This window comes from Alosa pseudoharengus, unplaced genomic scaffold, assembly GCF_046254945.1.
Source record: "Alosa pseudoharengus isolate Yale_2024_CS ecotype anadromous, Long Island Sound unplaced genomic scaffold, YU_APseudo_1.1 YU_APseudo_1.1_scf_19, whole genome shotgun sequence".
NCBI classification, from domain to species: Eukaryota; Metazoa; Chordata; class Actinopteri; order Clupeiformes; family Clupeidae; genus Alosa; species Alosa pseudoharengus.
In genome coordinates this window covers 24381936-24395336 of record NW_027468657.1, presented here as the reverse complement: position 1 = coordinate 24395336, position 13401 = coordinate 24381936, and the positions used below count along the sequence as shown (strand labels likewise).

Genomic DNA, 13401 nt, shown 5'->3' with positions numbered 1-13401 from the left:
GAGGCTGAGGGTCGATCCAGCATGGATTCTAAACTCTGTGGTGGATAGGATCTACAATTAGGTGTTAATAATATTACCACGCTAGGTCGAAGTACTCCCAAGTGCTATTGCGCCACACATTGTAGTTCTTCTGTTTATTCGCTTGGAAAATCGCCACGTTTCATGTTGTGTGACGTACACATTTTTATCAACTATATTTAAGTAGGGAAAAAATTGAGGTGTTTGATTACTGCTATGTTCCTCTCTCTACGGCCACGGCAGAGCCCGCTAGCATAGCAACATGCTAACACATTCGCGCCGCGCGACAGAGCGTTTGAGTGCACCTACCGGCGCGAGAGAGTTATGACTCAACTCGTGAAAGTTAAGGTAAGAACATATATTACTACTGATTTTAGGTGGCGTGTTCCTTTAAGCTACTGCACCAGGATTGTGTAGGCTAGCGGCTACAACACTAGTTTTACAAGCGCACACACTAAATGGAGAGCTAGGGTTAAAATGCGGACTGCACCTTTAAATTGGCGACTTTTTATCTATCAGCACAATGCTAGGCTATTTCCACTAAATATTCAACTCAATATTATGTGCAAGACGTTTACTAAGTATGCCAAAGCTTTGATCTCGCACCGTCACCATAACGTTACGTTTTCTCATGGTGAGATGGCATCCTGAAATATGTTTAGACAAGGGGCGCAAGGTTTACGGAGGTGAACGGCTGGACAAACGCGAAATGGCAAGGTGTTAACTAAACAATGTAGTAGGCCTAAGGTAGACAGGCTTTGAAAACCTGTAAGGTCTGTCACAGCTAACTTCAAGCACAGCTTACACGCGCAGAAATTAAAATTCAATATCAGCATCACGAGATTCATTATCGGAAAATCCTGACAGCGAACCCGATGCAAAGCCAAAATGAGGGGGGAAAAACTTCATACATGATGTCTTTTTAAATCAATTTGTTGACCTTTACCGTTTCATGGCTTCTGCTGAAAAGTGCGCCACACACACTGAACTTGAATCAAGCAGAACGCAGCTGAACAACCCGTCTACTTTCACTTTCAATGAAATCCAAACGGAATACACTACAAGCGGCGTGATATTCGGAAAGATGTGAAGCACAAAATCCGTCGTCATTGTCAGCGGCCTGTTATAATGATGGCCTGTGTAATGCAGAAATATAGCCTACCTACCCTAAAAAAACTCATCGGATCTATATGAATTGCGTGGGTCTCATTTTCAAGTTGAAAAAAACGGAATTCCGTTTAAAAACGGAAGAATCACACCCCTGATTATTATTATGACCGCCGCGCAGCGAAGCGAACCATCGTTTTTCGTTTTGATCTGTAGCCCCCCCCCCGCTGGACTGGACCCCCCGAAAGGAGGGTAGGGCAGACACAGTTTTCTGTGAATATCTCGAAAACCGTAGGGTTTAGGAGGACCATTTTTTTTGGTATGTTGATCTCAAGAGGCCATGTCAACCCATTCAATAACCACTCATTTCATGTATAGCGCCACCTCGTTAAACACAAAAAAGTAAAAATGAGGTGTTGTAATCGCAGGTATCTGTGACCTAACATAGTCAAAACTGCACGAAATTGGAAGTGTAGGATCATTATGATACCCTCTGAATGCACGCCAAGTTTCGTGGAATTCCGTTCATGGGGGGCCACACAATAAATTAATTTATGTTACTATACACCAACTGGCCTGTAGGTGGCCGGAGACAGTTTTCTGTGAATATCTCGAGAACCGTAGGGCCTAGGAGGTCCACCTTTTTTATGTATGTTGGTCTTAAGGGGGCATGTCAACCCATCCCATTACCACTTATTTCATGTACAGTATAGCGCCACCTAGTTAAAAATTAAAAAGCAAAAAATTAGGTGTTTTCATCACAATATCTCTGGCTGACAAGGTCAAAACTGCACGAAATGAAAAGTGTAGGATCATTATGACACCCTCCGAATGCATGCCAAGTTTTGTGTACTTTCGTTCATGGGGGGCCTTACAATAAAATAATTTATGTGTACATTTAGTGACGTACACCAACAAGGATTCCCGGGACACTGAAAGACCGGGGTACACAAAACTTGGTGGGTATGTACCCCCACATGGATAACATGGAACCGTCATTTTTCGTTTTGATCTGTAGCCCCCCCGCTTGACTGGACCCCCCAAAAGGAGGGTAGGGCAGACACAGTTCTCTGTGAATATCTTGAGAACTATAGGGCCTAGGATGACCATTTTTTTCCGTATGTTTGCCTCCAGGGGTCATGTTAACCCATTTCATGTGCACACATGTGCACAAACAGATACACACACACACACACATACATTCACAGTAATCATACGTATGACACATACTCACACAGTAGACATATACGCTTGCATGCACAGGCACATACGCAGGCACACACACAAGCACGCACACACACACACACACACACACACACACACACACACACACATAACATAAACATAACACAAACAATCAAGAATTTCTCAGAATTATGAATAGGCAAGATGGAGGTGGGGTTGTATAAAATGAATTTTACATGTGAAATCTATGAACTAATAATGTTTTGGTACTAAGTTGTCTAGCAGATACCAGTGAGAATTGAGTGTGGATAATGCAATTTAGTGAGACAGTTAGAATCATATAGGCCTTTCAGCGTGATTTCTTTTTGTGGAAAAAATGTGCTGGACTGGGCGGCGGTCATATTTTGTACCGCTCTGCGGTACATCTAGTTATTATTATTATTAGGCTGTCCTGATTTCCATTAAGTGAAGCTCAGTGTGCTGTCATCTGTGTCCAGGAAAGTCCCTTCTATCTTCCTGTCTGTTGTCCTTATCCACCCATATTTTGCCTCTAACACTTAACATATTCAAAAGAATCTTGTTCACCTCTTCATTTTTGGGCAACACAAGATCACTTCCATATCACTTGCATCTTTACAGAATATCAGACCAGCATCAAAATTGTTGTTACGTGACCCTCAGTCACGTAATACTTCATTCCTACTTTCCTGACGATGTGAAAGCCAATGGCTATGAACAAGAAGGTATACTTAGCATCACAGAAAAGACAGAAGAAAATAAGATTTTTTTCCATAAGAGATAATCTGGCAGCCTAGAAATTACATTTGCTGCCAGGGCTAGTCTAGCAACTCTCCGTTGGCTTGTGAGCTCCAGAAATCGAAACTTAATCAGGCATTGAAATCGTGTATAGAGTCGTTTGGTGGGCTTAACATAATGATTGATGCCAGAGTTGCAACGGTTTGGCTTGAATTCCCTGCTACTTGAAAACAAATATCCTATTGCGTCCTATTGCGTGCAGAGGGAATTTGAAAGACAACTGATTATCCCGCCCCTCGGACTGAGCACTGCGAACAGTGAGTGCCCAGACCCTACATTTTAATGTGGGTCTGGCTCGCCAAGCTAATAATCTGGATCTCATAGTCTGAATATTTACCTGTATGGAAGCATCAGCAGCTCCTGATGTAAAAATGCAGAAAATTGATGAAGTACCACTCCACATAAAAATGCATACAGAAACACATCACACACAGGTAGAAGCACACATCATTATGACTCTCCTTACCTGGCATTTCCACCTCCCCCTTCTGCCCTTTAGGACCAGCTGGCCCAGCAGGATCTTATTCAGAGGTCCTGGGACTGGCACCCCTGCAGATAGAAACATGAAGCAGGGGACAGTATACAGTAAGTTGGGCTCGGGCTACATGCCCAACAAAATGTCCACACAATGCCCACAAAATGTTCCCAGGTGTTTCGGTGACCTGAGAATTGTTGACCAAATAAATGATGGAAAAAAACAACTTTTGACAACTCCCATATGAGAGTGGGGCTACATGCCCCGCAACTTTCATGTTCCCCGGTGTTTCCTGCTATACGCCTACCCAGTTTCATGCTCCCCGGTGTTTCAGTGACCCAGGAATCTTTCACCAAAATTAATTATCATAATTAACATAACACAATGCTCATATTCTATGTCCACATTAATGCTACATTGCAATATATGTATTCCAAAGTTTATTTGCTTCACTGTGTTGGCAACAGTGTTGGTCAAGTTACTTGGAAAAAGTAATTAGTTACTGATTACAAAGAAAGTAATCCAGTTACTTTACTGATTACTTATTTTCAAAAGTAATTAGTTACTTTACTAATTACTTTACTTAGTTACTTTTCAAAAACACTAGCTATACACAACCTGAATACGCTTTTTTTAAACTTGGTTTATTAGTTTCAAACTTAACTTTTTGGTGTGTATACTCCTTCATTTAAATAGATGTAAATAAAATACAGCAATAAAATAATTAAAACCAAAGTCTCTATTAACATTTACATCTTTTAACAGTTGCAGTGCAGAGAGGAGTAATGCATTTACCAAAACAGAAAATGCTGTTGCATGCCACATTTAGGCTGTTCTAATGTCAAAGAAGAGTATGTGTTTGAACTGTGTGTGTGCAGTGCCGCTGCTGGCTATTTTGGTGCCCAAAGCACAAATAAAATGATATTGTAATATATATTATTTAAATGATAATAATGACAGTCATTTTAGTTTAAAATATTTCTTAAGAAATACTACTAATTTGATGCAGTTTAACTAATTTATAAATGGCGCGCTGTCACTTTAAGAGCGTCTACACAACTCTCATAATGATCAGCTCCATTCAAATATAAGCCATTGGCTAGTCCACAAACTCCACATTTAGCACAATATAAGCAATAATGATGACGATATTAAGTTGGTATAAACAGCTAGCTAGACCTTTTCTGTTTGCAATTAAAAGTGATAGCTATCTGAGTGGAGTGTTTCAATCGGCATAGGCTACAGTGCTTCATGTAAAGGCTTACTGTAGTTTAAGGGAAACAAATTATTGAAGACTTCAACACTCACATGCCTCAATACAAAACGGCAAAGACCACATTATATTTTTGTCCATTTTCCATATCACAGTGAATGCAGCCAAAATATTATATGCCCTGGCTCCTTTTATAACGGTAGGCTACAGGGAACCGGCGACGTCCTCTTGAGTCTATTTTCACCTGTTGCAGCATGTCGGGATCTGGTGGTGTCTAAATGAGTTTCACATTCCTGTGACGGCTTGGGTGCTTGCTCAGATTTAAGGTGGAATTTTTCGCTGTCGACAACATTTTTCTTCCCACGCAGAGTATACAGCGTTAATGTTTTTTTCGTAATGTCTGAACTGCAATTAATTAAATGCTCCATGTTCGCGTTCTCTCCCTCTATGTCTTGCACACGTGTGTCTGTTGTTTACATCTATGATCACAGCTACGTCATTGTCACAGTCTCATTACTCTCATTACTGTTTTTGCAATTGTAAGGCCTTACTTTACTCGTTATTTGAAAAAAGTAATGGGATTACAGTAATGCGTTACTGCCCATTACTGGTTGGCAAGTTATTTGTTCAAACTGCACATGGTCTGCCTACTTTTCACCTGAACATCAGAGGAAAGCCTGTGTGGGGAGAGTCTCCACTGATCTGGGGTCAGTCTCTGTGCCTCCGTCTGGTGCTGTTCAAACCCACAAGGCAAGTTGTATCCTGAATAAATCAGCAGTCATAGAAGAACTGGTTTGACAACTGGTCCCTGTCTCTGACTAACTTGCACCAGAGCAGGATGTGAAGTTGAGTAACCGGTTGATTCTCTGCCCTCCACGCGACACTTGATTTCATACGGGAAACTTTTATTCTCTCCTCCTGGCTGACTCAACTACACTGCTGGTGAAACAGACGACAGAGGGGAAAGGATTTTATGGAAAGAAGACCAAATGGATTCTAAACTGGAAGAGGATCTCTCCTGTGCTGTATGCTGTGACATCTTCAAGGATCCTGTCATTTTAACCTGTGCTCACAGTGTGTGTAAAGCCTGTCTACAACACTTCTGGGAGAGTAAAGGATCCAGAGAATGTCCGTTCTGCAGGAGAAAGTGCTCAAGACAACTCTATCCACCTAACTTGGCTTTAAGGAACTTGTGTGAGACCTTTGTACAGGAGAGAAGTCAGAGAGCTTCAGCAGGGTCTGAGGTTCTCTGTAGTCTGCACAGTGAGAAATTCAAGCTCTTCTGTCTGGAGGATAAACAGCCTGTGTGTGTGGTGTGTAAGACGTCAAAGAAACATAAAAATCACACCTTCAGTCCCATAGATGAAGCAGCACAGGACCGTAGGGTGAGAATCTACTATTTTAATATTGGCGAAGGGCTCTATAAAAACACACATCTTGATGCATTCACCCATAAGTGGATTATGACAGAAGGGATTGTAATGCCTTTAAAGGTACACTATGCATTTTCTCACCTTTACAAAGCTAATTTGATGGTAAACAAACTTTTAATAGACGAATCGTTCACTTAGCATAGCCATACAGCATAGGTGTCGCTACAGAGAAAACCAGTCATGCAACTGAATGGCGGACCGACAAATCTTGCGAGAATCGTGAAACATTAGGCTACCTTGTCAGTCTGATTATAATGTCAGATATAGCTCTTTGGAGATAGTTTTGCCTGTTGTTAATCCTTCACCTCCACAACAAAAGCATTTTCATTGTGTACAGGGGGATCATGAGAAGTTTTCAGACCAAGAACCACTTAACCAATAAAAAAAAACCTCACAGACAACACAATAGGCCTACTCACTGAACCACCTTGCTTATTGTCTTTGCACCTTGCTGATTGTGTCAGAGGATTCAAAGGATTTAAACTGGCATAGCTTACATAGGCAGTGTTGCAGAACTGTTTGGATTTACATACAAGTTCAATGCATATACAATAACATACACTCCAATAATGCACCGCATGTCCAGCAGCAAACTTTAAGAAGCCTTCTACTCTCTAACAGAAATGTAAAAGTAGTCATCACAGATAATGAAATGTGGTGCAATATAGCCTATGCACCTATTTTAGATGAACATCTAAAAAAATTGAAGGCATCGTTGCTTGCTATTCTAATAGCTAGCTGGCATGGCTAACCGGTCCTTGAGGGGGGCGTGTGTATGTGGAATTTCCCTAAAGCTTTTTATGTTTCTTGCTCGCTCTTGCTTCTCACGAGACTTCATGATTCAGACTTTGCCGGGATGCTGGATGCTGCAAGGCTGGTTTTCCAGTAGGAGACGGTAGGGAGAGCAGGGAAAGCTGCCATTTTTGCCACAACAGGTCATTTAACCATCACAATGATTTCTAAACTGTTTTATTAAGTTGAAAATGTTGCATAGGTCCCCTTTAACATCTCTATATCTCTTAACACATACAGTAGGCTACCTTTTCTACATTCTGTGGTTGCTATCCCCACATCAGTCCTGAATGTATTCACATATACATACACATGTAGCAACTTGATTTCATAGTGCCAGAATTGTATGTTCTGCTTTATACTGAACATTGAGCTCATTCATTCTAGGTGGGACTCAAGATCAAATTACAGCCCTTACAGAAGAAACTGAAGACCTTTGAACAAATTAAACTCATCTGTGACCAAACTGCAGAACATATTAAGGTGAGGTCTGGATTATATCATAAATAAATTGTATTTTTAATGTAATCATGTAAAAGCAAATAATTCCAAGAGTGATGATTGGTTTCAAATGAAATTGACACATATATTCATAATTAAATTGCATCAATAATTGTGTCATGTTTTATTTAGACTCAGGCCCAACACACAGAGAGGCAGATCAAAGAGGAATTTCAAAAGCTTCACCATTTTCTACAAGATGAAGAGGCAGCCAGGATAGCTGCACTGAGGGAGGAAGAGGAGCAGAAGAGCCAGAAGATGAAGGAGAAGGTTGAGAAGATGAGCAGAGAGATCTCATCTCTTTCAGACTCAATAAGAGCCATTGAAAAGGAGATGGGAGCTGATAACATCACATTCCTGCAGGTATACCATCTGCTGTCTGTATAAAGAAGTCTACTGAAGTGAACTGCTTCAAAAGGTCCTTTCTGTACTTTTTGTAGTTCCTAGAACATAAAGTTCCTAGATCCCCTTTTTGGCACATTCAAACACCATGGAACAGGGGATTAAAGAGTTCCTCTGACGGCAGTTCCTACAACTATTTGAGCTCCTGCTTGGGTATGGACATGGGTATGGGTACTTGGGTTCCCTGTGCAAATGAACCATGACTGATGTGCATGCCAAGGCAGCAGAAGCACAATTTTTAAAAAATATCTGTAAAAGTAACTCAGCTTCTGCTTAAATTTGCTTAACATAAAAACTGCATTAGAAGGTTACAGAGATTGACTACTGTCACGCAACAAATGCCTTCTATACGGAGCCCTGAAGGTGTCATTGCAAGATATTTTTGTATATCGAGAGAATCATGTGCGCTCATTTTAGTAAATTGTGCAGTGTGCACTCATTTTATTAAATTTTGCGCTCATTTTGCTAAATTGTGGTCTCATTTTACTAGATTGTGTGCACAATTTAGTAAATCATGCACACATTTCACTATATCGTGCGCACAATTCTCTAAATCGTGTGTCGTGCGCTCATTTTACAAAATTAAATATATAGTACATTGTGCTCACAATTTATTATATTGAGAGCACAATTTAGTAAACTGTAAACAATTCAGTAAATAGTAAAATGTGTGCACGATTTAGTAAAATGAGCACACAATTTTGTTACATTTTGTAAATAATATCTTGCAATGATCCCTCAAAGTATTTTTAATAGAGAACTACTGCATCACTGCTTGTTGACATCTTATCATGTCTTACATTAGGCCTATTTCATGATCACTAAACTTTTGATTCATTTTAATGTTGTCAGAGGTTGTTTACCTGATGAAGTGAAAGTGTAAATTCTCGGTAATAATCTATGGCAAGGCACAGCGTTCACTTTCAGATGGAAGAACTTTGTACATCAGCCAATAGGCTACATGCAGCAGCCTACTTGTATTGAACTAAATAGACAGGATGTTCTGATGATTTTATTTGATTTTATATGATTGGTAGTAACAATTGACAATTTGTTGCCCCGTGGTTCATTTTCGAGTCTGTGTTGCTTTGGATAATAGTGTCTGCTAAATGTGCATGTTACTTTACAAATAAATATGATAATAATATAACAGAGGCTTGACTTATTTTCTAGAACTACAAGAACACAGTGGAAAGGTGAGTGATCTGCCTCCTGACCCTCTTTTCTCTGTGGTTCTGAACCCAAACCCACAGCACTGACTCATGAATGTTATTCCAGAGCTCAGTATTCACTGCATGTTCCAGAGGGGGAATCAGGAGCTCTGATCAATGTGGTAAAGCACCTGGGCAACCTGATGTTCAGAGTCTGGGAGAAGATTCATGAGATTGTTCAATACGGTGAGTAGTCTGCTGTTTCCACATAACCAAACACATACTGTATAAGCAAGGAATGAGGAGAGGATACACTGTGCTACTGGGGTAGATAATACAGTTACCAGGGGTTATTAGCAGCATAAAGCCACCTTTGTTTACAAAATAGAGACTCAAAGCAGTTGACACATGACACACTGCACTACAACCTGTCCCTGTGTGATGGAACAAATGTGGAAGTGGGACAGAGTGTGTGTGTGGTAGTGTGTGTGTGTGTGTGTGAAGAGAGTGGTAGTGTGTGTGAAATCTGTGTGATCAGAAACTTGCAGTATTGTGTGTGATCAGAGAGTGGTTGTGTGTGTGATTAAAGAATAGTTTTGTGTAATTTTGTGTGACTGACCAGAGAGTGGTGGTGGTGGTCTGTGTGTGTGTATGTATGTGTGTGTGTGTGTGTGTGTGTGTGTGAGAGAGAGAGAGAGAGAGAGAGAGAGAGAGAGTGTGTGATGATGTGATCAGAGAGCTACAGTAATGTGTGCGATCAAAGTGTGTGTGTGTGTGTTTGTGATCAGTGATTTGTGTGTGCATGCGTGTGTGTGCTTGTGTGTGTTTGTGATCAGTGATTATTTGTGTGCGTGCGTGTGTGTGTGTGTGTTTATGTTTGTGATCAGTGATTGGGGTGTGTGTATGATCTTTTTATTTCTTTTTATCCTGCAACACATCTTATATACAGTACACTAAAGTGCCATGGGTATACATTTCATGGGGTTAATAGTCCATAAACATCCCTGATGCCAGCAGGGTTGGGTCAGATTACTTTGAAATGTAATCCATTACTGACTACAAATTACATGGCAATTTTTGTAATCAGTAACGTAATCAGTTGGATTACCAAAAACATGTAATGTAATCTGATTACTTTAGGATTACTTCAATAAATATGCCCATTAAGTAAAAGACACCACCACAGAATTGATAAAAGAATTCTCATTCTATTTTTCTCCACTCAAACATGCACAACTCAGCTTAACCTTTATAAGGGCACACCTGGACCTGGATTTTTGTGACCCAGGGACATGGTCTGAGATTGGCATAAAAAAGGGAAGCATTAAACCCAAATGACACCATGTCCATTTCAATTGTGGGGGTGAGAAAATTATTATTTTGGGATGTTTTTCAACCAGGGGGACCTGGTGACTTTCTCAAAGTAAACAGTAACACTAAAACAAGAGGCTACATTAAGATTAGGAGGAAAAGGTGTGCCGAGAGACCTGCCCCAATAGTATGTAAGTTAGTAAGTAAGTATATCTTTTGATCCTGTGAGGGACATTTGGTCTCTGCATTTATCCCAATCCGTGAATTAGTGAAGTCGAACCAGCAAGCCCAAAGGCTGAGCCCTAACCAGTAGGGCCATGGCTGCCCCAAAAGGCAGCATTTGAACATTAAACCACACAATGATCCAAAACATACAGCCAAACAAGGCAAGAAATGGTTAACAGAGAACAATATCAACATTTTAGAGCGGACCTCAATCCGTCAAAAAAGTGAGCACAAGGCCAAAGTGATGGCAAATAATCTTTCCTGCCTCAAACCCCAGATTGCTGCTAAAAAGGTGCAGTCTACAATCATTGTGGAGACATGAAGAGGCTTGGTGGGTATTATATGAACCATTTTGAGAGCTGTGGTGGTAAATAAAGATGTTTCCAGTGCTTGTTTAAAAAGGGTATGAATAATTTTGAACAAGCAATTTTTCATAAAAATTAAAAAAAAGATAAAAACACTTTTTTTATTCCATGTTTTTACCACATTGTCTTGCAACCTTTTGCCATGTGCAAGTGTCATTTTAAGTAAGAACAAATATATTGGTCAAGAAAAAATCAATACTTGCCAGGGGTGTGAATAATTTTGTTTTTAACTATATCTTAAAAAAGTCTAAAAAGTGAACATCCGAATGAACTGCTTGTCAAATTAAAAGATAGCTAGGCTATCATAAAAAAGTTGCATTGTTTGCATGATAAAATGTAATCAGGTAATCCCCAACAATGTAACTGTAATCTGATTACACAATTTTTTCATTGTAATCTGGGTTGATAGATTAGGCTATAGTTACTTGATTTTTGTAATCTGATTACGTAATCCAGATTACATGTAATCCGTTACTACCCAACCCTGGATGCCAGTCATCAGAGGCAAAGCACAACACACAATACAAACAAGAATAATAATGACCATCATTCACATCCTCATCACACATCACTCAGTGTTCAGCTCATATGTGTGCGTTCTTTCTCTCTGCAGCTCCTGTGACTCTGGATCCCAACACTGCACACCCACATCTCATCCTGTCTGAGGATCTGACCAGTGTAATACACAGTGATAAGACACAGTGGCTTCCTGGTAACCCAGAGAGGTTTGATAGGTTTGTTAGTGTCCTGGCCTCTGAGGGCTTTAATTCAGGGACTCACTGCTGGGATGTGGAGGTTGGGGAGAACACACTGTGGGATGTGGGTGTGATGACAGAGTCTCTCCAGAGGAAAGGAGAGATTTACTCCAGAAGTGGACTGTGGAGTGTGTGGTATGATGGTGCTGGATATGGAGCATGTACTTCTCCTCATGACTCCACTCCCCTCACAGTGAAGCAGAAACTCCAGAGGATCAGAGTGCAGCTGGACTGGGACAGACGAAAGCTGTCATTCTCTGACCCTGATAATAACACGCACATACACACTTTCACACACACTTTCACTGAGAGAATGTTTCCATACTTTTGGACTAAGTCATCATTCTCTCCTCTTAGGATGCTGCCAGTAAAGTCTTGCATTACCCTGAAGCATAGTTAGATTTCACCTCTGTCTTATCATGGATGATATACTTAAGTCAATTATGATTAATTTACATTATATATATTGAATGAATTTCCAACCATTTATGGATGTAATGTGCTCATAATGCACAGCACCCTCCAAATGTATTAGCACCCCTTAATGAGTAAAAAAAGGAATTTAAAAATCTTCTTTTAGTGTTTTATTATTTTCACAATGAAAATAAAGAGGAAAAATCTATTAATAAAAGACAACACATTTATTTTGATTATTGGTACCTCTATACAATTGTATAAACAAAAGCAATTGAGGCTATTTTGATTTATATATAAGTTCTACGGATGTTACGAAGTACCACTAATTTATTACTCAAGAGGCGTTAAACAGTGTTGACACTGAAAGTCATCTGGATTCAAGAAATTGTGCAAGTCCAAAACTGTATGTTCTTTCTGAAAGTACATTTGAGGACATAAAAAACAATTCCAGAGGAAGGGAATTCCACGAAACTTGGCATGTATTCAGAGGGTAATAATGATCCTACATGTTGAATTGTGTGCAGTTTTGAACACGTCAGCCAAAGATACACACAGAGAAGCACACATACATTCAATGCACACTCTTATTTACATACACAAAAGTTGCAAGAGTAGGAGATGGAGACAAATTGACAAGCGGGATTTATTTTTGCAAAGAGAACTGAGTGGTGGACATATTTTGTACCGTGTTGCGGTACATCTAGTTGTTACAACTTAAAAAAAATAAAACTGATTAATATAGGCTGTTAGTCAGATTAGTGTTTTCATACAAGCCTACTCTGCAGTCCCAATATATACTGGTGTATAAGGTATGTAATATATCAAAAATCATGTTGTTTTTTCCACAGTGACTAGATGACTTCCTAAAAGAAAATTAACTTTTTTCATTACTTTCATGAAATTCGTGTTTTGCAGTATGAGGTATAATGACCAACTAGAGTGAGTCCATTAGTGTGGTTACAGTGAAATTAATCAGTTATTAGCTTTGAGAAAATTTCCACTGCGTAACTCTGTTCATTCTGTCTCTGTGTCTGTGACCATCAGAACTTGTCGCATGATGACCTGGAGGAAAGGAGAGATGGCCAAGCATTAAACCAGTGCAGGAGCACAGAGAGAGACTGTCTATGTGACATTAATTAAATAGTTCTAACTGTGTAACCTTAGAGATAAGGGGTCCTTATTAAAATGACAGGGAGGTGCAAAGTATTAAATCTAACTTAAAATAATACAATAAC

At 39.8% G+C, this 13401-nt stretch overlaps 1 protein-coding gene across 1 annotated transcript; it reads left to right on the top strand.

Moving 5' to 3' along the window:
* The first annotated feature begins 4879 nt into the window (after window positions 1-4879).
* LOC143132514 (E3 ubiquitin-protein ligase TRIM39-like) lies at window positions 4880-12280 on the top strand. Its single transcript, XM_076292081.1, has 6 exons — window positions 4880-6199; window positions 7427-7522; window positions 7673-7903; window positions 9116-9138; window positions 9221-9339; window positions 11608-12280. The coding sequence occupies exons 1-6, from the start codon at window positions 5804-5806 to the stop codon at window positions 12147-12149; spliced, it is 1407 nt and encodes a 468-aa protein (XP_076148196.1). The 5' UTR covers window positions 4880-5803; the 3' UTR covers window positions 12150-12280.
* The last annotated feature ends 1121 nt before the right edge of the window (window positions 12281-13401 follow it).